General features: G+C 40.8%; 3 protein-coding genes across 4 annotated transcripts in view; all 3 read right to left on the minus strand.

Annotated features, from left to right (window-relative positions):
* Positions 1-1,132: 1,132 nt before the first annotated feature.
* Positions 1,133-3,540, minus strand: LOC126372303 (uncharacterized). Its single transcript, XM_050017993.1, has 4 exons — positions 3,000-3,540; positions 2,555-2,924; positions 2,180-2,441; positions 1,133-2,074 (listed from the first exon to the last, which is right to left on the minus strand). Exons 1-4 carry the CDS (start codon positions 3,538-3,540, stop codon positions 1,748-1,750), a joined length of 1,500 nt encoding a protein of 499 aa, XP_049873950.1. The 3' UTR covers positions 1,133-1,747.
* A 3-nt stretch (positions 3,541-3,543) lies between these two features.
* Positions 3,544-4,050, minus strand: LOC126372320 (protein cornichon homolog 4). Its single transcript, XM_050018020.1, has one exon. The coding sequence runs from the start codon at positions 4,015-4,017 to the stop codon at positions 3,544-3,546; it is 474 nt and encodes a 157-aa protein (XP_049873977.1). The 5' UTR covers positions 4,018-4,050.
* Positions 4,051-6,883: 2,833 nt separating this feature from the next.
* LOC126372293 (myocardin-related transcription factor A) overlaps positions 6,884-24,901 on the minus strand; it is a 37,972-nt gene continuing 19,954 nt past the window's right edge. For both annotated transcript variants that reach the window (XM_050017977.1, XM_050017976.1), the window contains exons 2-9: positions 16,899-17,133; positions 16,424-16,560; positions 13,510-13,575; positions 12,796-12,929; positions 11,965-12,213; positions 11,085-11,235; positions 10,597-10,811; positions 6,884-10,465 (exon numbers count right to left, since the gene is read on the minus strand). In XM_050017977.1, coding sequence (XP_049873934.1) covers positions 8,987-10,465; positions 10,597-10,811; positions 11,085-11,235; positions 11,965-12,213; positions 12,796-12,929; positions 13,510-13,575; positions 16,424-16,544 — 2,415 coding nt within the window. In that variant the 5' untranslated portion in view covers positions 16,545-16,560; positions 16,899-17,133 and the 3' untranslated portion in view covers positions 6,884-8,986. The remainder of the gene's footprint in view (positions 10,466-10,596; positions 10,812-11,084; positions 11,236-11,964; positions 12,214-12,795; positions 12,930-13,509; positions 13,576-16,423; positions 16,561-16,898; positions 17,134-24,901) is intronic.

Here is a 24,901-nt window from a genome sequence, read left to right on the forward strand (position 1 = left end):
ATTAACTAGGGTACTAGTGGGTGTATCCAAACCTAACCCTAACAATATAAACAGCCTGTATAATAGATATACGTCCCACAGCTGAGCATAGGTCTCTCCTTCCATGACCATGTCTTTATTTATAACTTGCTTTTCGGGGTACATTTAAGCCTACCTAAATATAAGAAAGATCAGACATAACCGGCGTGCGTGTATGAAACGATTGATGAATATGGAGGAAGCAAGAGAAGTGTGTCCGGATCGAAGCAAATGGAATTCCAGTCTCTGCTTACCCTGGTGAGAAATAGGTGTGAGTTTATGTATGTATCACATTTATTATCATTACACCCAATCGGTAGAAAGTTAAGCTAAGCTCATACTGGCTTATACCCTGTGTACTACTTTTACATCGGAGAAAGTCTTATCTTAAACGATAGTGGGATCTGGACACACGACCCACATAAATGTAAATAAACACGGGGATGTGAAATGGGTGAATGTTAAAAGAATAGTGTATAAGTGTATGGTCAGATACAATCTCTCGGAAACTTGGTCAGAGCAGTTGTATGTAGTTCTAACTAATCGTGTGTAGCTTTCCCATATTTACATGTTTACCTAAATTGAAGAACAATACTTACTTAAGGAAAAGAAAACAGTTTAACTAGCAGAAACGTTTCGTACCGTGATTTATTTACCCACTCGGGTAATCTATTATGTACCTGTGTAAATATGTAGGCTAGAAATAAAATACTATTCTACTTTCTGTTTGAAAAGTTACCTACGTAGGCATAACAAAAGCTCAATTATATCTATTGCGTCGAACAAAGCTACAACAAATCATAGAAGACAACATGAAGCCGCTGTTTTTATCGGCGTTCGAAGAAAGTGCTTTTACTAAATAAAATGTGACAAGACGATTTTAGCTCTATTAACATAAACTACCTTTATGAGTAGGCAGAGAATGACTTCCACAACGGACTACATCAAATCCATATTCAGAAACTCGTTATGCAAGATTAACGTTACATATAAACGATATTACAATACGAAAGGTTTTTAACACCGTAAGACCTACCTAATGGACACAATGCGCCATCCAGTCACCCACGGAAGTCATAAATTACATCTAAAGTGTAATAAAACCAAAACAAGATAGTGCTTTCTAAAAATATATTAGATAACTTAACATCTAATAAAGTGGTTAAATCACACATTTTAATCTTATTGGATAAATACGTATTGTGTACTTTTAGGTAACAACTTTCCCAGTTATTTCTTAAAAAACGTTACAAATGTGTACCCCTATATTTAAAATTACGAGGCCTTAGAATAGTGTTCCTTGTTACTTTCCGAGTTGGTGGGTAAGGACCCATCTGAACACAAAATGGTCTAAAGAAGAATGGCCAGGAAAACTCTATTAGTGAATATTATACTAAATCGCATCTAAAGCATAACGATCCATTTAAGTCACTTAGCTTTCATGAGAAGATCTGTAAAAGCAAGTGCTATACGACTATGAGAAAGTGAAATATAACTAAGTCCCTAAAACAAAACTCCAGGTTTTAATCAATCAGTAGTACCTCATCATCACTAATTTAAGAGCCACGCTCTTGCGACTTTTCTAGGGAAAAAATAGAGCAGTGGTTTCCCTCTTGCCTTCCGCTCTGACGTGACCAACTCAAACTACTTTTCCTTAATCCTGAATATAGATGTGTGGTGCACAATATTCTATTAAATTGAATTATAACTATTAGATTTTTGTTTATGTTTATGATTGTGTAGCCTTTTTAAAACCCTCAGTTTCTGGCGGTATCATCCTCCCCCATCCCATGTAGACAAAGACTGTTGAGTATGAGTACATGAGGCTTTTTGCAGGTTCATGTTTGCGTTTCTTGGCGATGTGAGGGGGTACAGGGGGAAGGTCGCGCGGCGGGTGGTTGACCCCCAGCTCGCCGTTGCCAAAGCAACCGACCAGGGGCGTATGAGGGAACGCTGCCCTGAAGTAATCCTGTTCTAATATATGCTTCCTATCGCGACCGACACACGCCAACTTCAGAGCCACACTGTGCTCGAAAGTCGGGACTTTCTTTGCGAACTGAAAATAACAAAAAGATTTTGAAAATTACAAAATAGGCCAACATATAATAAGACATAGGTAAATAAGCATTCACGAAAAAGCCATTTTATAAACAATACTTACCTCGTTTATAGCTTTCTCTATCTTTTGCTTTGACCACTCAGATGACTCTATCACTAACGAAAACATATCAAAGTTGCAAGTTTCGCCCCTCTCATTATTGTCTTTATTCTTTGGAACAGTAAACAATCCGATAGATATAAGATTTTCACTGACAAAGTCAAATTTACTGTTGATATTTTTAATCAGTGTCTCTATATCTCTCTCTCCAAACATAGTTTCTTCAATAAGGCAGCCACCCAAAGCATAAGGGATTTCTGGTTGTCTGAAACAAAAGTCACAAGTAAAAGAGTTGTAAAGTCGAATATCAATACAGAAATCTCATATTATAAATAAATACAAAATAACCTAACAAATTTTATAAAAAAGACAACATACACTTCCTTCAAATAATTGAGCAACATTATATCTTCCACAGATTGCAAAATATATTTCTCTGTTACAAAAACCAGCACTCCTTTAAATATTTGGTCTTCACACAGCTTGTCAATAACATCATAGAAATCTGTCTGCAAATCCATTGTATTATGCTCTCTCTGTTTGATGTTCAGTACATGGTACTGTACCCCGGGTAGTACGGGAATGTAGATACCAGCGTAGAATGGGAAACAATCCCCGTGAATACTGGGAGACACGGGGAACCCGTCTGTCTCTGTATTTGCCACTGGCATACACGTTAGAGAACTGGACACCACAGACAACATACAATTCTTCGGAACAGACACATGTTCTGAGATAACATCTATCACTGCAAAGTAAACAATATGGTTAGTATTATTTTATAAGACAGAAAAGTAAAGCCTTTATAAAAAAAATAACTCACTACAATGCCATTTATCTTCACAAGGTGTCTCACACATACTAGGTGATACATCTTTACATTCAACAGCTGTGTTTAGTGCTAGAGTGTTCATAAATGTCAGAATTGCTAGTGGTTCATTATAGAAATTGTCAGACTTCCTGAATGTGTTAGTTTGAGGTGTAGGATTATGCACCAAGATGTACAGAAAGTCTACAGGTGACAGCTGCTCACGTACAAGTGAATTTACAGCAGATCTCCAAGTGGAGCACACATGTTTGCACAACAACTTATCCTGCCAACATAGATTACTGAGTATATTCTTTGCAATTATATAGTTGGACATCACCTTCTCAACCAAACTTTTGTCACAAGATATTATCTCAGCATCTCTAATCAACTCCTTCTTCTCATAATATGCGGCAATATGTGCTGGAAGCTTCAACTTGACACAAGGGTCTATAAGCTGTGATTCCTCCTCGGGAGATGAGTCCTCACTAGCACAATCATCACTCAATGTTTCTGGATCCTTATAACTTAATATTTTGAACGGACGGGTCTCCATTGTTTAGATTTCAGTTACAATTTCGTCATCAGATCCACGTCTGATTGGGTTGCCCTTTAATAGTGCGAGAATAAAGCAGTACAGGTAAATAAAGAAGAAAACTAGGTAGTAGGCAATGTTGTACATAACATGCCTAAGGTGTCTTTTAAGCTGACCCCTGTTGTGGATCTCGGCCGGGTCGAAAGCCCCTAGGTTCCCGCTAGGGATCGTGAAATATTCAAACGTTAACCATATAAACATAGGCAGGTTGCACAGAAACAGAATCACTTGTCCATGTAGCAACAACAAGAACGTAACGAACGAATGAGCGATATACTTCGGCAGTAGCCAATAGTTCAGTTTCTCACAGCACTCTTGTGCATTTAGATAATCACACTCTAAATCAGATAACGTTATTATGTAGTAAACCAAAAGGAACAATATACCACCGCAATCGATCAAAGATAATGAGAACAACAAAGTTTCAGCCAATATCATAACTAAAACAAAATTAGTCTCTGTAGATAACCTTATAATGTGGTTGAACTTTGGAATACAACGTGTGTTAGTTGTTGGTAAACTGAAATTATTTGATGGAACACTAATAAAAACTAACTTGAGACTTGCAAAAATACAATAAGTTTGCTTTGGCAAACCAAGCCAAGCAAAATTAATTATTGATTTATTTTGACAATTTCAATTTTGACTTTGACGTATATTAACTTGACATAACCCTTGACAGTGACAGTGACAAAACAAAGGAAAAGGAAGTGTAATGATTTGCCATTTCAATGAATCACAATTTATTTTTATTGAAAACACAATCGATCGATTATAAAATTCAAAATAACTCAAAGAAAGTAATATTAATATTAAAGACAATCTGCAATATCCCATAACAGAACAGCGGAAATAAAACCCCTACCAATGCAATGCCAGAAGACGTAGCATGAAAGGTTCGATAAGCCCGTGGCTATTTAGGATACAAAATTCTGCAGTGAAGGAATGTAACCAGCTTTTAAATAGAAGCAGCTTCCCATGTTTTCCAATATAAATTATGGATTTGTAAATAAAACAATATTAAATTTGTGTCAAAAACTTTTTATTTCAACATTCTTTCCTTAAGCTAATAAAGGCTTGGTAAATATTTACAAGGCTTCATTACAGGGCAAGGTAAAAAACTATCCAATTACTCTACAGACACCGACTCCTGTGTTTATCACATCGTATTATTGAATACTTGGCTCTACTACTGACGATAGGCTTCAAGCCGACTTTATCTTATTATACTAGGAATAATTGTTTCCAATAGCGAAAATACGTGATTTTTATACTCATATATGCATTCAAATAGAGGTGATTAATACACTTCTCATCAAAAAAATCGAAACACTTCCATTTTCATTGTTTCTGTCCGAATTTAACACAAAAAAGAATTCATACGATGAAAAAAAATACATAAATGTATAGCTGGCAGTTTGGCCATTACAGTAATAAGCGAAAATTCTAAATTCAAAATTAGAATTTCATTTGTTTATCTTATAAACGAAATGAATCACTGTTTTGAGACAAATGTGTGTTTAGGGTTGGAGTACATTTAGCGTTTAAAAACTAAAAATTGGCGCCTATCCTTAAACTTTTTGTTTTTTATTTCAATACTGTGACTTTGGGACGTCTGAAAAAAGGTTTTTTTTCTAAAACGTATGGATACTTCGCCCACAGAAGCCGCCCAAGTTGTGGCATTGCTGGATTCTGGCCTTAGTCAGCGTGTTGTGGCTGCAAGACTGCATCTAAGCCTGTCATCTGTTCATAGAGTCTATAAACGTTATCGGGAGACTGGTTTGTTCACGCGCCGTTCAGGATCTGGCCGGAATCGGGTCACTTCTGAGCGAGATGATCGATTTATTGTAACAACTTCTTTAAGAAATCGACGCCTTAACGCTTTTCAACTGCAGCAGCGGCTTCGTGTTGTACGAAGGGTGGCTGTAAGTGACTCTACAATTAGAAGAAGGTTGAAGGATCGTGGACTGGTACCGCATAAGCCAGCAAATGGGCCGAAATTAACTGCAGACCATCGAAGAGCGCGCCTTAACTTTGCACGTGAGCACCTAAATTGGTCATACCTACAGAACCGCCACCATAGCTGACCTTTTCTTCAATGCAGCATTGTGCATAGCGTTCTCCGTCTCTTCTGTAGACCTTGTTCCTTCCGTCGTTACCATACAGCATAATTTTACACTCATCAGAAAAGAGAACTTTGCTCCACTGTAGGTATGACCAATTTAGGTGCTCACGTGCAAAGTTAAGGCGCGCTCTTCGATGGTCTGCAGTTAATTTCGGCCCATTTGCTGGCTTATGCGGTACCAGTCCACGATCCTTCAACCTTCTTCTAATTGTAGAGTCACTTACAGCCACCCTTCGTACAACACGAAGCCGCTGCTGCAGTTGAAAAGCGTTAAGGCGTCGATTTCTTAAAGAAGTTGTTACAATAAATCGATCATCTCGCTCAGAAGTGACCCGATTCCGGCCAGATCCTGAACGGCGCGTGAACAAACCAGTCTCCCGATAACGTTTATAGACTCTATGAACAGATGACAGGCTTAGATGCAGTCTTGCAGCCACAACACGCTGACTAAGGCCAGAATCCAGCAATGCCACAACTTGGGCGGCTTCTGTGGGCGAAGTATCCATACGTTTTAGAAAAAAAACCTTTTTTCAGACGTCCCAAAGTCACAGTATTGAAATAAAAAACAAAAAGTTTAAGGATAGGTGCCAATTTTTAGTTTTTAAACGCTAAATGTACTCCAACCCTAAACACACATTTGTCTCAAAACAGTGATTCATTTCGTTTATAAGATAAACAAATGAAATTCTAATTTTGAATTTAGAATTTTCGCTTATTACTGTAATGGCCAAACTGCCAGCTATACATTTATGTATTTTTTTTCATCGTATGAATTCTTTTTTGTGTTAAATTCGGACAGAAACAATGAAAACGGAAGTGTTTCGATTTTTTTGATGAGAAGTGTATAAATACGAAGCTATTATATTAGCTAAATATAAATACTTAATCTGCAGAGAGCTAAAACGTATTCAAGTCAGCACAATTTATCACTTCGGAATATAAATCTAGTTATAAAACAAATATTAAAACTCTCCTAAAATAATTACAACAATTATAACAAATATGCAGATAATACGCTATTTACCAAAACATTAATCTCACTTAGTATCTCGTTAAATACATTTAAACTAGACTCTTGATATAGAGTGTGTATGCTACAACAAAGCACTAGGCCTGTTTAACTTGTTGGAAAGTATCCGTAAGTTGACTCGAATATTTGGCTAAAGGGTAAAATTTGGATAATGAGCAAATAGAATTTATTAAATATTTATATCTAGAGCAAAAGGTTTATAATTTACTTAGATAATGGAATATTACTTAGTTTACACACTAAACAAAGCAAAAGTATGGTGACAGTGATTCAATATTAAAAAAATCTGCCCAATGATAATTGTTTGGTCGAGTTCACTCGGAAGGAACTCTTTCTAACCTAAGGATTGTTACTTGTTAATTTATTATTCCTTTAACATAGATCCACACTGTTATGATCCATTTACAAAATTACGAAAGATGTTACAATATACTTCTATATCAATCTTAACTTACATTAAATAGCACCATTCCATATGTGAGTGTACTTTAAACATGTTTACTTTCTAAAGTACCACCACATAACCACCAAAACATTTATACCAGACCATAAAGTTTCCTGCAAATGAACGACACTGTGAAACTTTCTAACACAGGGGGAAGTGAATATATGATTTATTTAACTGTAATGCACAAACACGATCGCTGTACACAAAATTGGCACATCAACGGCAGTAGAACCGTATTCGTTGTCAAAATGTTCTATAATTAAATTAGATAAATGCAAATAATGGCAAAATGTTACTGGTAATAATTTCTATCCCGATGAAATGGTCGACATGGCGAGCGAGGCAGGACACCGCGCCGCCGTCTACACTATATACATTAGTAGAAACACTCACACATAGTAATGAAACAACTGAACAGAACCAGAAGGTACACTTCAAGTGACATAAATAAATAAATTATACACAAATCACTCAAACGATTATGCAAACAAACCATACCCTCTTTTATAATAAAATTCGTATTAGTTGATACTACCGATAACGAAGTATATCGGAAACTTATCCATAATGATGCACCTATCCTACACTTTTAGACAATACATTGGAATGACACATTTCACATCGAGAATGTTTTGTTTATGCAATGTTTATGGGAAGAAAAGACAATAAAGATGCCCTTTTGAAAGCATCTGCAAACACCGCAACTTGTACCAAATTAAGGGTGTACAAGTCTTGGTAAGTAAATAGAGTACGGAATGTTTGCATAACCATTTGCGAGCGAGGAGCCGGCTCCCTACGTTACCTAAATGAATTCGTATCTAACATTGTTCCCGAGCTGGTCCCACCCATGACGATGGCTTGTGAATATGCACCTGCCTTCTCTAGCAAAACATGGTTCAAATAAACGCAGCATAATTCTTATACCCTTATAAGAATATCTTTACAATACATATGCATACAGAACAACCAGCTAGAGAGACAAAGCTTGGTGTGCCACATTCTGCACTTCAACAAGACTGGAATGTCACTTATTGATTTGGGAAATGGCCGCCCGTGCGACAGGGACAGCGGAAAGCGGACTTTAACATGCGACACAACATCAATCCTATATATTTAAACAAAATCGTAATTATTACTTATGAATGTGTACATAACCAGGTGTCTCACAGATTGAATGCTCGTGCCTCAACAAAAACAACGTTTCTTATGATAATTTTTTCCCTAAGTTTTAGTCATCGGGCGGAATGCAGAAATCCACAACTATGTTGAGTATTATAAATTAAAACTTCAATATATACATAAGTAGATATGCCTATAAATAGTAAATAAAATGGATTTATTACAATATGTGAGCCAAGTATGTATTACGCGCGTGGTGGCGACGCGCGCTAAACACTCACTACAATTTATCTATATTAACAACTAGCGACACAAACAATCCTATCAACTATTAAGTACCGAATACATATAAATTATGTCCTCTGTCGATGTCAACACTTTGTGTTTCACAACATCAAACTTTACGTTTAGGTTACACTAATAAGTTCACCATGTTGGAAGAACGAGTCACTGAAGAGAGACTAGCGCACGGCCGACCGACTACTCAGTAGCGGTAGCTCATAAATTCTATTATAATATTTGTTATAAATAATTCCGCACCAATAATTAAGGTCACCGGAACGTTCACGCGAAGCGTATCGCTCGCGACACTAGCGACATGCTATCGATGGACGAGTATGTGTCAGAGATCATGTGAGCAGCGTCAGAGAGCGACGGAGGGGCGCCGGACGGGAGCGAGGAGGGGTCAGGTGGCGTCGAACTCGATCTTGTCCCACGAGTAGTGCTTGCGGGCGGGGCGCGGCGGCGGCCGCGACAGCACGCCGCCCAGCAGCGGGTCGCACTGCGGCACGTGGCCACGCCCGAAGTGGTTGGGGATGATCTCCGTGTCCATGTAGTCGTACGCGTCGCTGTCCACGTTCATGTTCGATCCGAGGTCCGTCACGAAATCCTTGATGTCGAAGTCACACGGCCGCTCCTCGAAAGTTCCGAATGTTGCGTGGCGCGTGTCATCGTTCTGAAAGGAAGGCAGCGAGAGGTCGTCCATGTCGTCGAAGCCGGGCCGCGTGTGGTCCAGAATGTCGCCGTTGGTAAGCGGAGTCATGCTCATCCTTTCCGGTGGGTCCTCGCCGATGTCCATCGCCACGTGCGGCCTGTCGTCACGCTCCCCGGAGAGCAAACTCCGGAAGAAATCGTCGTGGTCCGACGTCGGATCCGAGCTCCCGAAGTCATGAAACCCGTCGTTCGACAGAAGATCGACGCCGAGATCGGGGTCGATGTCCGTCGGGACCGGTTCCGTCTCGTGTATGTGGTCGCCGACCGCGTGGAGGTCCGCATGCGACATGATCTCGTTCTGAATGTCATCCAACTCGCGCTGCAGCTCGTCCGCGGCGAGCGAGTCTCTGATCTGCGCGTCGCCCAGCACCTCCGCCGGGGAGAAGGGGTCCGGCTCCGGCAGGTACGACTCTATCGAGGGGTCGGTGGGCTCCGACACGGCGGACGGCGGCAGCTCGCCGTTCTCCACGAGGATTTCGAGCACGTCGTCCATGATCTGGCTGTCCTCGGTGCGGTCCAGCAGCGGCGCGGGCGGCAGCTGCGGCGGCGGCGGTGGCGGCGGCGCGCGCTCGGGCTCGTAGTGCGTGGGCAGGATGGCGATGGGCACCACCTTGACGCCGTTGAGGATGTAGGCCGGGTTGGCCTTGGCGGGCGCGGCGTCGGCGGGCGCGTCGGCGGCGGGCGGCGTGACGGTGAAGAGCCGCACGAGGCGGTCGGGCGCGGCGTCCGAGGCGGCCAGCACGAGGCGCGGAGGCGGCGCGGCGGCCGCGCCAGCCTGCAGCGCGTCGAGCTGCGCGCGCAGCTGCGACACGCAGATGTGCGCCTGCAGCAGGCGCCGGCTCTGGTCGCTGGCGGCAGCGCCCGCCGCCTCGCGCCGCACGCTCTCCAGCTGCTGCCGGCTCGCCTCCAGCTTGCGCTCGAGCTCCTCGATCTGCCGCCGCTGCGATACAACGATGTCCTCGGCCTCCTCGAGCTTCGGCTCGGGCGAAGCTACAGACGCGATGGACGCAACCGACGCGATGGAAGCGACAGACGACGTGACCGAGGCGGGCGACCGCGGCGGCTCCTCCTGCTTCTCGGCCAGGTACGGCCGCAGCCGATCTAACAGTTGCGGTTTCGGCCCGGACACGCGTAGGTTGCGGCGTTTGCACTCGGCGCGAAGGTCCGATACCTGAAAATAACAATTATGCTATAAAATATTATTCCTTGAATATCGAACTTTCTTAGGTTACATATTTAAATAAGTTTTCTTTTAAATATTGGTGTCAGTGAATGGACATTCTATTATAAATTTGTCCGTACCTTCATGTCCTCAAAGCGCGAGACAGGCGCGGGCGGCGGCGGCGGCGGCGGTGGCGGATACACGTCGGAGCCGTCCGAAGCGACGGAAGCCACCGAAGCGGCGGGCGACGCCGGCAGCATCAGTTGCAGCAACAGTTGCTGTTGTTGCAACAGCAACTCGTACGGCGTCTCTGTGCTGTCTGGTGGCGACGACGCCTTCTGCGCGTTCGGGGGACCTGTTCAATATAACATGTAAGTTGATCAATCCCGTGTCTCAATGTTTTCGTCCACATCCATGTTACATGAAAGCCCTTTCCATTACTACACTAGTCTAAAAATTTCATAGGATTAAGATTTTGGACCCATGGAGCACCAGACGCGCTATTTTTCGAATTTACTTTGTTTTTGTCTGACATATTGAAGATTTTCCTAGAATGGCATTTACTACTTTGCCGCAAGATTCCAATTAACGACAGTCCTTTAATACTCTATAAAAAGTATGTACTGACCTTTATACTCGTGGAACTTGAACCGTGCTTTGGGCTGTTGTTTCTGCTTGCTCTTCTTGCGGTTCTTGTCCTTGCCGGGCGCGGGGTGCTGCGGCGGCGACGCCACGCTCGCGGGCGACAGCGTCGACGGCGGCGACGGGGATGGTGACACCTGGGCAAATCATACGCGTCAATATCACACGTCTTCATATCAGTCTCAGTGAGGTGAGGGTGTTTAGATTATCTCACGATGGATGTACGTCTGACTACCCTAATTGGGATATAGCCGAGAGCTTATGTGTGTTCTTAACATAAGCTCACGACTATATCCTAACGGGTAGTCAGAGGTACATCAATCGCAAAAGGCCCGGTGAGTTATGAGTATGAACTTAGTATGAACCGAGGTTTTTGTTAGACCAACGTGATAAGTGGTGAGCCGTATCGTCGTCTAAAATGGTCGAGCCAACTGTGTTAGTGAAATTAATTAACTCATTGGTGCAAGACTTCTTCTAGCATGGTTTATAAGGTCAATGACACACTATTCAGCCGCACATTTAAGTACATAGCAGCCGGGACCGACGGCTTAATCTTTCGAACGCCGGAACGCGGATCTCGACCAGACACAATGTAAAATCTATTGTGTCTGGTATCTCGGCATATGAGAGGTTAAACATGCCCTCCGAAATACGCATCATCTTACTTTCAGACAATCAGATGACATGAAAATGATACATTGAACTTCCCCATGATGCATCTCACAAAGACAAATGAATTATCTAGCAAGTGAGGTGCCTGTGAACTTCTGAGCTTCCAGAAGGAAGGGAAAACAATGAGCGTTATCCACCGTGAGATCATGATCGTCTGTTGATCGAATAGGTAACTAAAATAATGAATAGGTTACCTCATCTGGTGGTCCGCAGTAGGAGGAGGGGTGCTGCGGTCTGCCGGAGGCGCCTTCGCTGGTGGCCTTAAAGGCGAGCACGCCGCTCTTGACGGCAGTCTCGATGTCTTCCTCCGTATGCAGGATGTTCTTCTTTATCAGTTCTAACGGCCCGGGACGGTGGGACAGCTGGTCGTTCAACTGGTCCGCTAAGCGCGCCTTCTTCAGCATACGCTGCTTTTCCGCTAGACTCGGATCTACATGACTCTCCTGGAACAAACAACATTGCATTATTAAGAGTTCATCTTAGGATGGCGTCTGTTTACTTATTCAGAGGAGTCTCTACCGTGGAATTTCACTTGCTACAACTTATGACACACTACTGTAAGTTAGAATGTCAGTATTGCAGTGCCCTTGCAGAGCCCATATGTATTGGATATAATTGTACCTATACCTACCGGGGTAAGCAGAGAACTAAGGAATTCCATAGAAGCAATAAATCATTTGAATTTGAATTCATTTCTTTCACTCTCATCAAAAGCTGGTTTAGAGAATTTTTGACCTGACCTTCTCAAAAAACTCCTGAATATAATCACGGCAAGTTCGCCTGAGCTACCTGTTTTACACCTTGATATAGGTAGGTATACTCGGTGCAGTGACCGAGATAACCTTGGGAGTTGCTACAGAGGTGACAGCATCGACATAAAATTAAAGTTAAACACCCTACCGGTGGCTTTTAGACAACGGGCATAAAGCCAAAGCTTAACAGTGGCAGAGATAGAATAACAAGAATACAAAACGTTGGGTGTGTTGAATTGAACTTAGCAATGGAATATGTCACGATGTTCATACCTGTTCCAATATATGTCTCCGTTCGAGCTCCTGGCGATCCGGCCGCCGTTGTATCTTTGCTTTCAGCAAGTCTCCAGTTTTGGCTCTCTCCAGTTGCTTGCATTGTTCAAAATATGCCGGTGGCGTTTTCAATGCTGCAATTAAATGACCAAAATATAAATTATTCGAACCGAATAAATCATCCGGTCCCACATGTGTCCTGTTTGTCTACCAGCTCAAATTTTCTTAAGTAAAACAGAATTAGGTCAAACACATTAGTCATCTACATTTACTTTTGCTCCATGAACGCTGTTTTGTTGTAACCAGTAAATCTAGTCAAACAATATGAAAGCTTATTTCCTTTATAATCATATTAATCAGAAAAAAAAAATGACTTTGAAGACATACAGTTACAAATTTACGACTCGCTCCAAGAGAAAATTATTTTTTATGACAGCGACCAATAAAATTGATTTAAAGGTTAACTATTAACATGGCTACCGTGTGTTTAGAGATGAGGCGGATTATTTCTTTGGTATTGGCAAGTTAGAAATCCTCATTAGCGGTGGCGTTCAGATCGTAAATAAAATTCTTTCTCCCACGCGCAACTCGCGCGCGGGCGCCGCCTCCTGCGAGTCGTCATTGTGCCGCTAACTGCTCGGCTTCGAATCACATTTAGCCACACCGGCTGCTGATATAACACTTCACTAAACAAATATGTTGCTTTATACTCACGCGGCATTATCCCCTGCGCCACCAGCTGGTTGATAGGCCGCCGCATCATCAGCTTCACCTTCAATGCTGCCCAACAAAACAGAATATTCAATTGTTTGTATCGATAAAACACGTCATTATACTAACGATACTGTTTAGTTGACTTATGGATATATTTTCCTCGAGTTCAAAACAATTTTCCTTCCTTAAAAATATTATAAACAATGATAATTTGAAGAATGTACTGAGTGTCCGGTCAGGATATTTCGATTAACATAGCGACGTTTATACTGACTGCCTTTTGCATACAACAATGAGCGATGATTGAATAGATGGCGCGTGTCGCAAAGAATACGCTGTTATGACGCCAGGTGACGAACTTTGACGTAGCATACCAACCGAATTATATGGCGACGTGATCGATACGTCGATCTACGATTATATCGATAAACTCAGCAGATGAGCGTAGGCGAAAAGCGCTATATTCTTGTTTGCGTGTAGACGGGCGGACAACGCTGGCCTGAAGCCAACATAAATAAACACTGCACAAGGAAACTAGTGTTATGCCGCGACCGTATTACAGACGAAACATTCACTACCACTGGGCCGAATATTGTGGGTTACTGGGCGGCTCAACTTCGCTCCATCCTCGCTACAGATAAACCTTGCAGATATTTACAGTTTTGAGCTACGAAGGTTGGTTTGAAAATATTGTTCAGCATGTTTTAATTAAACATCTATCCAACCAGAATAATATACACGTACTAAAGTGAATGCCAGGAAGTAGGTAACAGTCAAAATTTCATATCTCCACCTACACACCGTTTTATGATTAGTCACTTCAAAGTCTCAAATCCGTGAAGGCCTTTCAGAAAATATTTAGGTTAATTTGAAGGAACACTTTAATAGTTATCAAGAACACGAAAAATATATTTGATGTGCGGGTGGTAAGTATGTTTGTGTTGTATTGATGTGATGTATTGGAGTAGTGAGGCGCTGACAAGGGCCGGGCGCGGCTCGTTTGTTTATTCGCGAGTGCGGACGGACAGCCGCGCGGCATGGCCGGAAGCGCGCACCGCCCGAGCATTCTGATGCGGGACCAGCCAAACGCTGAATGCCTAATACCAAAACATGAGAGACGTCCACCATCCAAGGTAAACCAAGTTCACTACCCACAATATATCTTCAAAAACAATCACAAATAACCGCATGACCGTATGAACGTATTTACGAGTGAAAGGTTATTTTTTACACCAACCGAGAATAAAATGAAAGTCAATTTCCACATCAGTAAACATGGTATCATTTCCCAGCGACGTCTAGTTAGTACATTGTCCCAGTTCGCACGCGAGAGCTCTTCTTTCATTCACATTAATTCTTCATTCATAATTTAATCTCTAGATAATAATCTCGACAGTAAGTAAGGCTTAAATATTCAACTAGAATAGTATTATTGTTTCAGAGAAAACATTGTCCATAAAGACGACGTTTACACTACCTAGTTGTATGCAACAATTAAATAGTAAAGACCTGACAAAATATTTGAACGCCGCATCATTTGTCTTGAGGCAGATCCCAAATTCCCGATAGCACAATAATTTCGCATCAAACAACAGACTCCGAACCGCAAACTTCGCATAAATGGGTGCTGTTTACCTAGTCGTAAACATCGGTACGTTGTAAGCCCGATAAAGTTAGTTTGTAACCATAATTATCTGCTCCTATAGCATTTTCATGATCTCGTAAAAGTTCCGTTTTTGTAATTATAATTAGACTTTGTGAAATGAGGGCAGCTATCTTAGTTCGAGGAAACTTATCTATTTTTTCAGCGTACTGCGACTCTGAAAAGCGACAGACACACAAGCCACAGAGTCGTCATTCGTAATTGCGCCAGCTCAAGTCTGCGCGTTGTAGACCACGTAGCCTAGATCTAAGCGATGATAATTTTTCCGTTGAAATTTTTCCTTTTTCCTTTATTTACTATGAAAAACATGACAGCCTTCTTTAAAACAGTTACTCCCAATAGATTTGGAGCATGTGACATTTAAATGGATCATTTCAAATCGACGCCTGTATCGTCGACTGACATTTACAGACAGGGCTATCATTAGGATCAAAAAATAAAGTAGTAGTGTCTGAAGTAGTCTGAACTCGATTTGTGAGTGTCAAAGGTTAAACGCACAGTTTTGGCCCTAGATGTATCGATTACAAATTATACTTCTAGGAATGTTTGAGGATAAAGTCAAATAGACATAACGTATACATTTGTATTGTCCTGAATTTTTGGGAACTAAAATTCAACAAGCATTAACCCCTTAAATGCCGGAACGCGGATCTCGACCAGACACAATGTAAAATCTATTGTGTCTGGTATCTCGGCATATGAGAGGTTAACAACACTGCATACCATACATTTATACTACACATTATTGTATAAATCTCAAATGCTATTTGATTTGGAAATTACAAATCTCTGACAGGCGAGCATCGAGGTCGTAAGTACCCGAACCGTAAATATAACACTGACACAATAACTGTAATAATCTAATAATGTACAATAAGTACCTAGATTACAATGTTTGTTACAATTTCCTTCTGTTGGAGCAATAAAGTGTACTTTGTATCGGTATCGGTCATATCATAAATCATAAACTTCTTGTTCATCACAAAAAATACTATAAATAATGAAAATTGTCGCGGCTAAAGTTCATAGTCGTTACGTGACCTAACTTGTTTAGTCTATTTGCACTTCGACATGAAAAGTCAGGCTGCTTGTTGTTTCCGAGAAAACTGGACCTGTCAATAACATCGGTTAGGACTTTCTATTCTATGCTTCAGGTCATTACGCGGATCCCGGTATGAAAACGTTATAAACGCTTGTGGAGAAGGTAATGTGTGTTATAGTAGTGGTACTAGTGGCGTTGATGGTACTCACATTCCTTGTGTTTGCCCATGGCGGGCTGCAGCGGGCTGTCGTCGACTACCACCTTGGGAGGCGACACTCGCGGCGAGCTCGGCGGCTCGCTCGCGCTGCCACCCGCTTGACGTGTCGCCATCTCCTCCGCGCCCGAACTGTACAGTGAATACACTTATAATTCCTTGGGACACAAGCAACCACTGAACCAATACACAGTACTCTTAAGGCTGAATTTAATTACCGATGTCGTATGGGTCGACAAGATATTAGTCTATCAAGTCTATCATATATTTGAAGTCAAGTCGGAGGCCTATGAATTACTTTAACACTCTTGTGAATTGGTTACCAGGGCTAGAAACCTCCCTAATGGAGTACGCTACATACGCCCTCCGGTTGATTGAGGGAAGACATGTTGCCCAGCAGTAGAACGTACATACCATGATTATGTTACATTTCGATTGGATAAGTGAGACAAGGAATATAGAAGCGGTACCTGAAGGTGTCGTCCGAGGGCGGCGTCTGCGGCGTGCGCGGCTCGGCGGAGGAGGCGCACGAGGCAGGCGAGGCGGGCGAGGCGGCGCGGGGCTCGCGGCGGTGTTGCGGCTTGAACCACTCGGGGTAGATGGCGCTCAGCGTCTCCACAAGGTCGTGGTCCAGCGTAACGCGCCACGACGCGCGCCCCTCCGACCCCTCCGACCCGCCGCCTCCGCCGCACGGCGAACGGCTCTCTGGATGGAAAGGAAAAAATACCTTAGGTTCAAATTCATAATTGTACTGTCCGCTGCAAAAAGCACAAAAGGTGGTGTGCGTCAAGCTAGCGGCCTCAAAAAAAAAATGGGCACGAAAAAATAATTTGACCATACCAAAAAATAGTACTCTTATTGAAAAAAATAGTACCTGTTGTAAAAAAATTAGTACCATCACGGTTCTGGATTTATAGCCATGTTTTATTGCACTTGCTAGCTTGACGGTGAGCGAAATTTGGCGAGAGTTAACGACAAGGTCTTTCGCTTTGATTTAAACGCCAAAAAATAGTATCGAAATAGTACTCACCCCCTGCAAAATACCGAAAGTAGTACTTCAACGGTTCCAAAGTTATAAAGGTAGTTCTTTGATCCCGCTAGCTTGACGTTTTGAAAATACCTATTATCTGGGGAATGCTTGCATACTTCAGTTTGTAACTAATGTCAATAAACTCGTATGAAATAGTACTCCCTACCATCATAATTTGGACCTGATTCTCTTTGTAGAAATATGTCAAAAAGTCATTATAACCTATGTCATACATTTATCAAGACGAGTACAGTCGCGAACAAAATTATTACACATGGTCAAGAATGTTGTCAGATTTCAGTATTTTTCCCCATTTTTGGGTAAAAATTGGTGAAGTGCCAGGGTTGTTAGATGAAAGTAATATCATTGTTGAAACTCTTTGAGTTATTCTACAAATACTGCAAATTGTTTATTAACAAACACTTCGATCCGTAACAAATTCAACATGAAGGTATAAATTATAAAATAAAACAGCAGATTAAAAATGTATTATGATGTATTAAAATCACAGATTGTTTTCGATAAGAACTAGACCCATGCAGCCATTTTCTATTAAAATTAGTGCATATGGGTGTATGCAATAGGAATTTTTTGTAATAGCAGCACTGAAGTGCAAAGAAATGGTAGGGTAGACCTCCAAAATGGCAATACTTACGAATAAATTGTGAGGTTATGTAATTGTCTACGTGACTGTATCAACAACAAATGTATGGCATAGGTTATGATGATTTTTTAACATTTCTACAAAGAGAATCGGATCAAAATTATGATGGTAGGGAGTACTATTTCATACGAGTTTATTGACATTAGTTACATACTGAAGTATGCAAGCGTTCCCCAGATAATAGGTATTTTCAAAACGTCAAGCTAGCGGGATCAAAGAACTGCCTTTATAACTTTGGAACCGTTGAAGTACTACTTTCGGTATTTTGCAGGGGGTGAGTACTATTTCGGTACTATTTTTTGGCGTTTAAATCAAAGCGAAAGACCTTGTCGTTAACTCTCGCCAAATTTCGCTCACCGTCAGGCTAGCAAGTGCAATAAAACATGGCTATAAATCCAGAACCGTGATGGTACTAATTTTTTTACAACAGGTACTATTTTTTTCAATAAGAGTACTATTTTTTGGTATGGTCAAATTATTTTTTCGTGCCCATTTTTTTTTTGAGGCCGCTAGCTTGACGCACACCAAAAGGTGTTGCTTTGGTAAATCCACGCAATTTCGGCATCAGATTAGGTACGTTCAACAAATACCATGTTCTCTCTCATGAATGAGATTACGATAATGTTCAAACTAGTTTAGTATCACTTTGGTATGGATACACGAGTAAATAAATATTACGATTTAAGTGTAATGGATTATAATATTTTAACGAACGACAAATCACGACTTACTATGACAAATCCCCGAAATATCGGCATCAAAGGACGATAGACAGATCTCGCGCACTATGACGGTGTGATGGGAATTTGTATTCGCTTATAGGCTGAATGGAGAAGGCGCGGCTGGATATTGGGCGAGTTAGAGCATGTCATAATTCACCGGTGGCCCGGTTTGATTGTTTCGGGTCCTTGAACGTGTCCGTGTTCACGTTTCTTGCTCGTTGATGCAAAGAAGCTCGAGAGCCATTTGCTACAATGCGCAAACTATTGCAACAAGTAAGTAGGTACAGACCTCAATTTTAATTTTTTGGAATTCCAAAACATATTACGCATTAAAAATGTTCAGAAGCTAAACTTCGATTTGTTGAACAATCTCCAAACACCATAGCTGTAAAGAATAAAGATGTTTTCGGTTTCCAGCCGCGCGGAAAGATACGACGTGTTACGTAATGTTTAAAACTCGCAATAAAGCTGAAAATACGAGGGGGAATAATAAATAAAACATCTGTCCGTGTACATGAGTTATGTATAAAAACTAAAGTTAGGTAAACATAATGCGGACATCAAAAACTTCATACCTAATTATCTTTTACAAAAACATTAGATGCAGCAGTAAACTTGTCACTAAGATATTGACGACTATTTTATGGGACGTGTGGAAGTAAAGCAAATCTGATACTAGACCTTTCGAGAGTTACCTTGAGCGAGTAGGTACTTAATATTACACAAGCTCTAAGTTGAACGTCTGTTACGCATCTTTACGTAGTTATTACAGAACACAATTTGTAAACAAACTGACGCACGTGCGTGGCTGACTCATTGCAAAGTTAGCTGCGAATTATGATGGCAGATGTAGATCATAACGCTACTGCTAACTTAGGTCAGAATATGCAACGGAAGTATTTTAAAAACATGCTTATATTCGTCATAAAAATACTACATGGCAGTGAGCTTCCCAAATGCTATAAATATCATGTTTGTCGACTTTCATCCTCATAAATCACTAACCTACGCAACATACCTCTACAACGCGATATTATTTATACATTGATATTATACGTATACTACATGCGTAGGTGAGATAGGTAGGAGGTATGTTCAGAAAATAAGACAATTCACACAGCTCATTCTATTCTAAACTGGGTTACCACCGCTATAGCAGTAATTAGTAACAAGCTATAAGTAAATCAGATAACACGGATTTAGTATATCAGTGACGGATCTTTACTTCGACAGACAGTCAAGAATGGGACGGGCTATTAGGATTTAAGACAACCAAGACGCAGCCCACTAAATATGCAATCATTTTCTTTATTATTAGAGACACAGACAAAGCTGGTGATTAACAAAGTGTATTTATAGACAACCTGACTAATGTAATTTTACTCATTATTCTGGCTGAATTTGCCAAGAGGGAATATTTCTGCATCGGCTTTGACCTTGCCCTGTGATCACGCAGCGAACGTAAGAAAGTCGTTGCTTGTTTGGAGTGCGCATGTCGCATAATATGCCTCTTATGCTTCCTCTGGTTGTTTGTCTGTCAGGTTGGTAGTCATCAGTACTGATTTGTTTCGTGTCGTCGCCGCCCACGCACCTTGTATCATAGCTTTGGCATCACACGGAGCCAGTCGGTTACTTAGTCAATCGGTCAATGGATGGAGTCACCTTGTTTCTAGAAGATTATCCACTGTTTAAAATAAACACATTATATTATTATTAATAGCCGGTAGACACTGGGGTCAACTTGATAATTTTCTGTTTTGACTCGCGAGTCATAGGGCTCGTAAACTATTGTTCATTAAGTAGGTCAAGGCTTTACAATTTCAAACGAGTAGCGCATGTATAGGCACGTCAGAAAAATACGACAAAATATAAAAGCGGCGAGGTGGTCGCATGCGCGTAACACATCAATCAAGATGTCAACGTGAAGCAGACGCGGCGCGGGAGTCTACACCGACCACATGTGTACTGTGATTAAAGATTGTGTACAGCATACCAAAACATAAACCTTTTCCATTTGACTTCGATTTGATGAATGGACGTATATACATAAATTTAAATCTGATGACATCATCCTAACATAGCGCTATAGACACCACACGCATATGTATGGTCGATGAGAAGGAACTGTATGCCGCATGGAGGTTTGTGAATGGCAGCAGGTCAGCGAAGGTCCGCGTCAGGAGGCTGCTGCGGTGACGTCACGCGTGCACACGGCACTACGAGCGTGGGCGCAGCACCTGCTCCGCCCACACGCAGGACTATTGACAATCTCCACGATGACGCTATCGATTAGTAATTACAAGGGACGAATCATAAACAACCAATACAAATAAAAGTTGATCACAATACAGCATCGTCTGTGTTAACTAGCCAGTCTCGGATTTAATGCAGTAGTTTTAGGCGGATGAGACGTTCGTTATGTAAAAATTGACGATTCAAAGTGTAACTGTGTTACCTACTGAATAAAGATATTTTTGAATTTGAATGAAAAACAAACATTGAACACACATTTTCTGCTATGAAAATCATACAAAATAATTTAAATGGTTCTGTTTAAAAATATGTAGGTCGTGTCCAGTTGTTTTGAGTATCAAGTGCCGCTTTCATTAAGGCGTCTAGTCTATTCCAAGACAAACAGAATAGTCGCAATTCCCGTAGTACAAAGCTAAATATGATTTGTGGAACGAATCCCGGTGCGCCGGCGGCGACGGAGTGGCGTGCTGAGTGGCTGACCTCGTTCTGCTAGACACGAGCATTCCGCCACACCTGTCACCTGGACCCTCTGATCGTCTCCCCAATACACACTGACAGATCCCTCTGGCTAACTGCCTAACCACATACCATTGAAGTAAACCTTTTTATCCCATATAAAGGCTATTGAATCTCATAAAGTTCAACGTCCCTAGTCTCTACTGGTTCTGACGTACGAACGAATATATTGCAAATGTTTCTATGTACTTTAAACATGGAAAATACTGCATGGGAACAAGGCTATTCCATTTCGGAAAGAGGATAAATCTTCCACTCAGCGTGAGTCATTGTTTGGATGGATTAGACGCACATTTCAGCAAAAATCAACATCACACACTGTTTATCTTAAACCGCGATATTGCATCAATGCTGAATGTTATAACATTTTTAGGTATCTGACTTGACTTCACCACTGCGCGCGCGGTTACACGTCAATAAACTGGGTACTTGCTAGCGATCCCTCGTTAATAGAAAAAGGATGTGTACGTTAAATGTATACGTTTTTACAATAAGACTCCCATTGACATTCAGAATTTACTTTTAAACAGAAACTTTGTAAAAAAGGTTATTATAAGGTTAGTAGTGGGATAGAATTAACTGTCTGGGAACTGATATTAGGCAGTCAAATTACTAAATTGTATAACAATATTTTATAGTTTTTTTTAAAGAACGTCTAGGGCCCTGTTCCGATGTTTTCCTTGCAGCTTCTTTTCCCGGCTATACAGGTTGTGAGAAGCTGCAGTAGTTTTAGGCGATGAGACGTTCGTTATATAACAAAATACAATTCGAAGTGTAACTGTGTTACCTAACGAATAAATATATTTTTGAATTTGAATTTGATAATGGAGTTAGCTAATGTCAAAATTTCGTTATGCATGTGATATCAAATACATGACGCACGGATAAATCTGAAAACGAATTTAGTTATACGGACTCTTTCGGATTGGTACCAATTTCCTTACGATGATGCAAGACAACCTCCGTGGTCTAGTAGTTAGGATCACGATCTGGAAGTCCGTCGATTCCCGATGGGGACATTGTCGAAATCACTTTGTGAGACTGTCTTTTGTTTGGCAAGGACTTTGCAGGCTTGAATCACCTGACTGTCTGAAAAAGTAAGATGATTCCGGGCTTTGGAGAGCACGTTAAACCGTTGCCGTTGGTCCCGGCTATTAGCTGCAACAACACCTCCACCAACCCGCAGTAGAGCAGCGTGGTAGAGTATGTTCCATACCCCCTCCGGTTGATTGAGGGGAGGCCTGTGCCCAGCAGTGGGACGTGTGTAGGCTGTTTATGTATGTACATGTATGCAGGACGCGCGTATACCACTATGTAGCTATCGGTTTTTATTTAATCGAAATACTGGCCCCGATTCCTGCAGACACCTTCTAATTTTATTTTAAGTTATACCCGTCATTATCTTGTCCGCCGAAATGGAAAGGGACGGATGATTGTTAACAAGTTAATTTTAAAATGAATGAATAACCCGTGCGAATAAAATAGGCATCTCGCTGGTATGCAATCCGTTTCACGTGCTGTCTACTTAATTCTGTCGGGTTATTGGCCGGTTGTTTTAGACGGTTGTTTTAAATTTCTGCTTAAAATTGACGTGTATTCCATAAATTTTATGCCTGTCGATTACCCGTTCCTTTCTTTTTCAACGGATAAGAAAATGACAGGTATAACTTAAAATAAAATTAGATGGCGTCTGCAGGAATTAGCACCACTAGCTAGCTGACAGTAGACCGCGGTTACTCCCTTTACACTTTAGACCGCAGTAGCTATTGAGTAGGAATAACACCTAAGTAGTTTAAAGAACACATAAAATTGGAATCTAAACCTTTAGCAGAGCATCTAAATATTATTTCATGCATCATGAAGTTCGCCGAGATGTCACCAGAGCAGGCAGACGCGTGCAAATTATTAGACGCGTCGGCGCACATTGGGTCGAAAGTGCTATTGCAGGGACTTACGATTCAACTTTCGATTATCACATATTTGATTATGCCAATAGATAGAGCTAATCAAACACAATAAATGTTATGTTAGGTCATTTTTTCCTAAACTTTATACTTTGGTCAGAAAAAAACATTTTCTGTTTTTTTTGTATGAAACGTATCAAAGACAGTTAAATTTCTGCCAAGTCCATACCGATCCAGCTGCGAGACCTTATTTTCTGAAATCTTTGTCTAGTTGACTACTCAAATGCAAAATCAGCATCTACCTAAAGTTGCAATTCTTTGAAAGAAATGGGTCAGAAAAGGACAAAAAACTCAACATTTCAAAATTCAGTTTTATGTTTTATTAATTTATTATAAGCTTAGTTCTATGTTAAATACTATATAGAAATACATTACAACACAAGTGACAAAGTTAAAATGAACAAAAAATTATTTTGAAGGTACCTACCCAGAACATATATAATTAATGAATAACCTTTACTTATGGTTTTTCGTTATAAAATTTCTCAAAATTAATTAACCTCTATATATCACTATTGCTCGCCATAAATTGTGACAATACATTCTTACAACTCTTATTAATTGGTTACCTACATAAGTTTTAACAAGATAATAATATAATCTTAAGAGATAAACAAAAATATACTAAGTACTTAACTTGTAAGAGACAAAAGATATTAAATACAAAAAAGTTAGCCATTATTTTAAAATGCTATTCACTTCACTATCACTAGAACTATCTTCTAAGTTACTTATGTCTATAAATTCTATATCAGATTCAAGCGGATAATGCAGCAAAAGCTCTCTGGCTTCGGAAGAAAGAATCATTCCCTTTTGCTTTGTCATTCGACGTCTAAGACTCGTTATCACTGGATCAGAAGACAATAGAAGATTATGCAAAATGTCTTCATTTGTCGCTGTCCTACTTATTTTTCTGGAATGGTTTTCTCTGTATTTCCGGAAGTCTTTGTTACGAGCTTCTGCTGCTTCTTCAGATAGTTTTCCTATGGGCATAGCACCAAAAATGGATAAAATCCAAAATTTTCTCAGTACTGTAAAAACACTGGTGGAATTTTATCCATGGTATTACATGCCATCGAGTTATTGATCCATGGAGCAGATATAATTAAACATTTTGGTGCTATGCCCATAGGAAAACTATCTGAAGAAGCAGCAGAAGCTCGTAACAAAGACTTCCGGAAATACAGAGAGAACCTTTTCAGAAAAATAAGTAGGACAGCAACCCTGACACCAGGGTTGATGGGGTTAATTCACCTCACAATCCACACGATAGAAGAGAAGAAGAGAGTAGGACAGCGACAAATGAAGACATTTTGCATAATCT

This window comes from Pectinophora gossypiella, chromosome 14, assembly GCF_024362695.1.
Source record: "Pectinophora gossypiella chromosome 14, ilPecGoss1.1, whole genome shotgun sequence".
NCBI classification, from domain to species: Eukaryota; Metazoa; Arthropoda; class Insecta; order Lepidoptera; family Gelechiidae; genus Pectinophora; species Pectinophora gossypiella.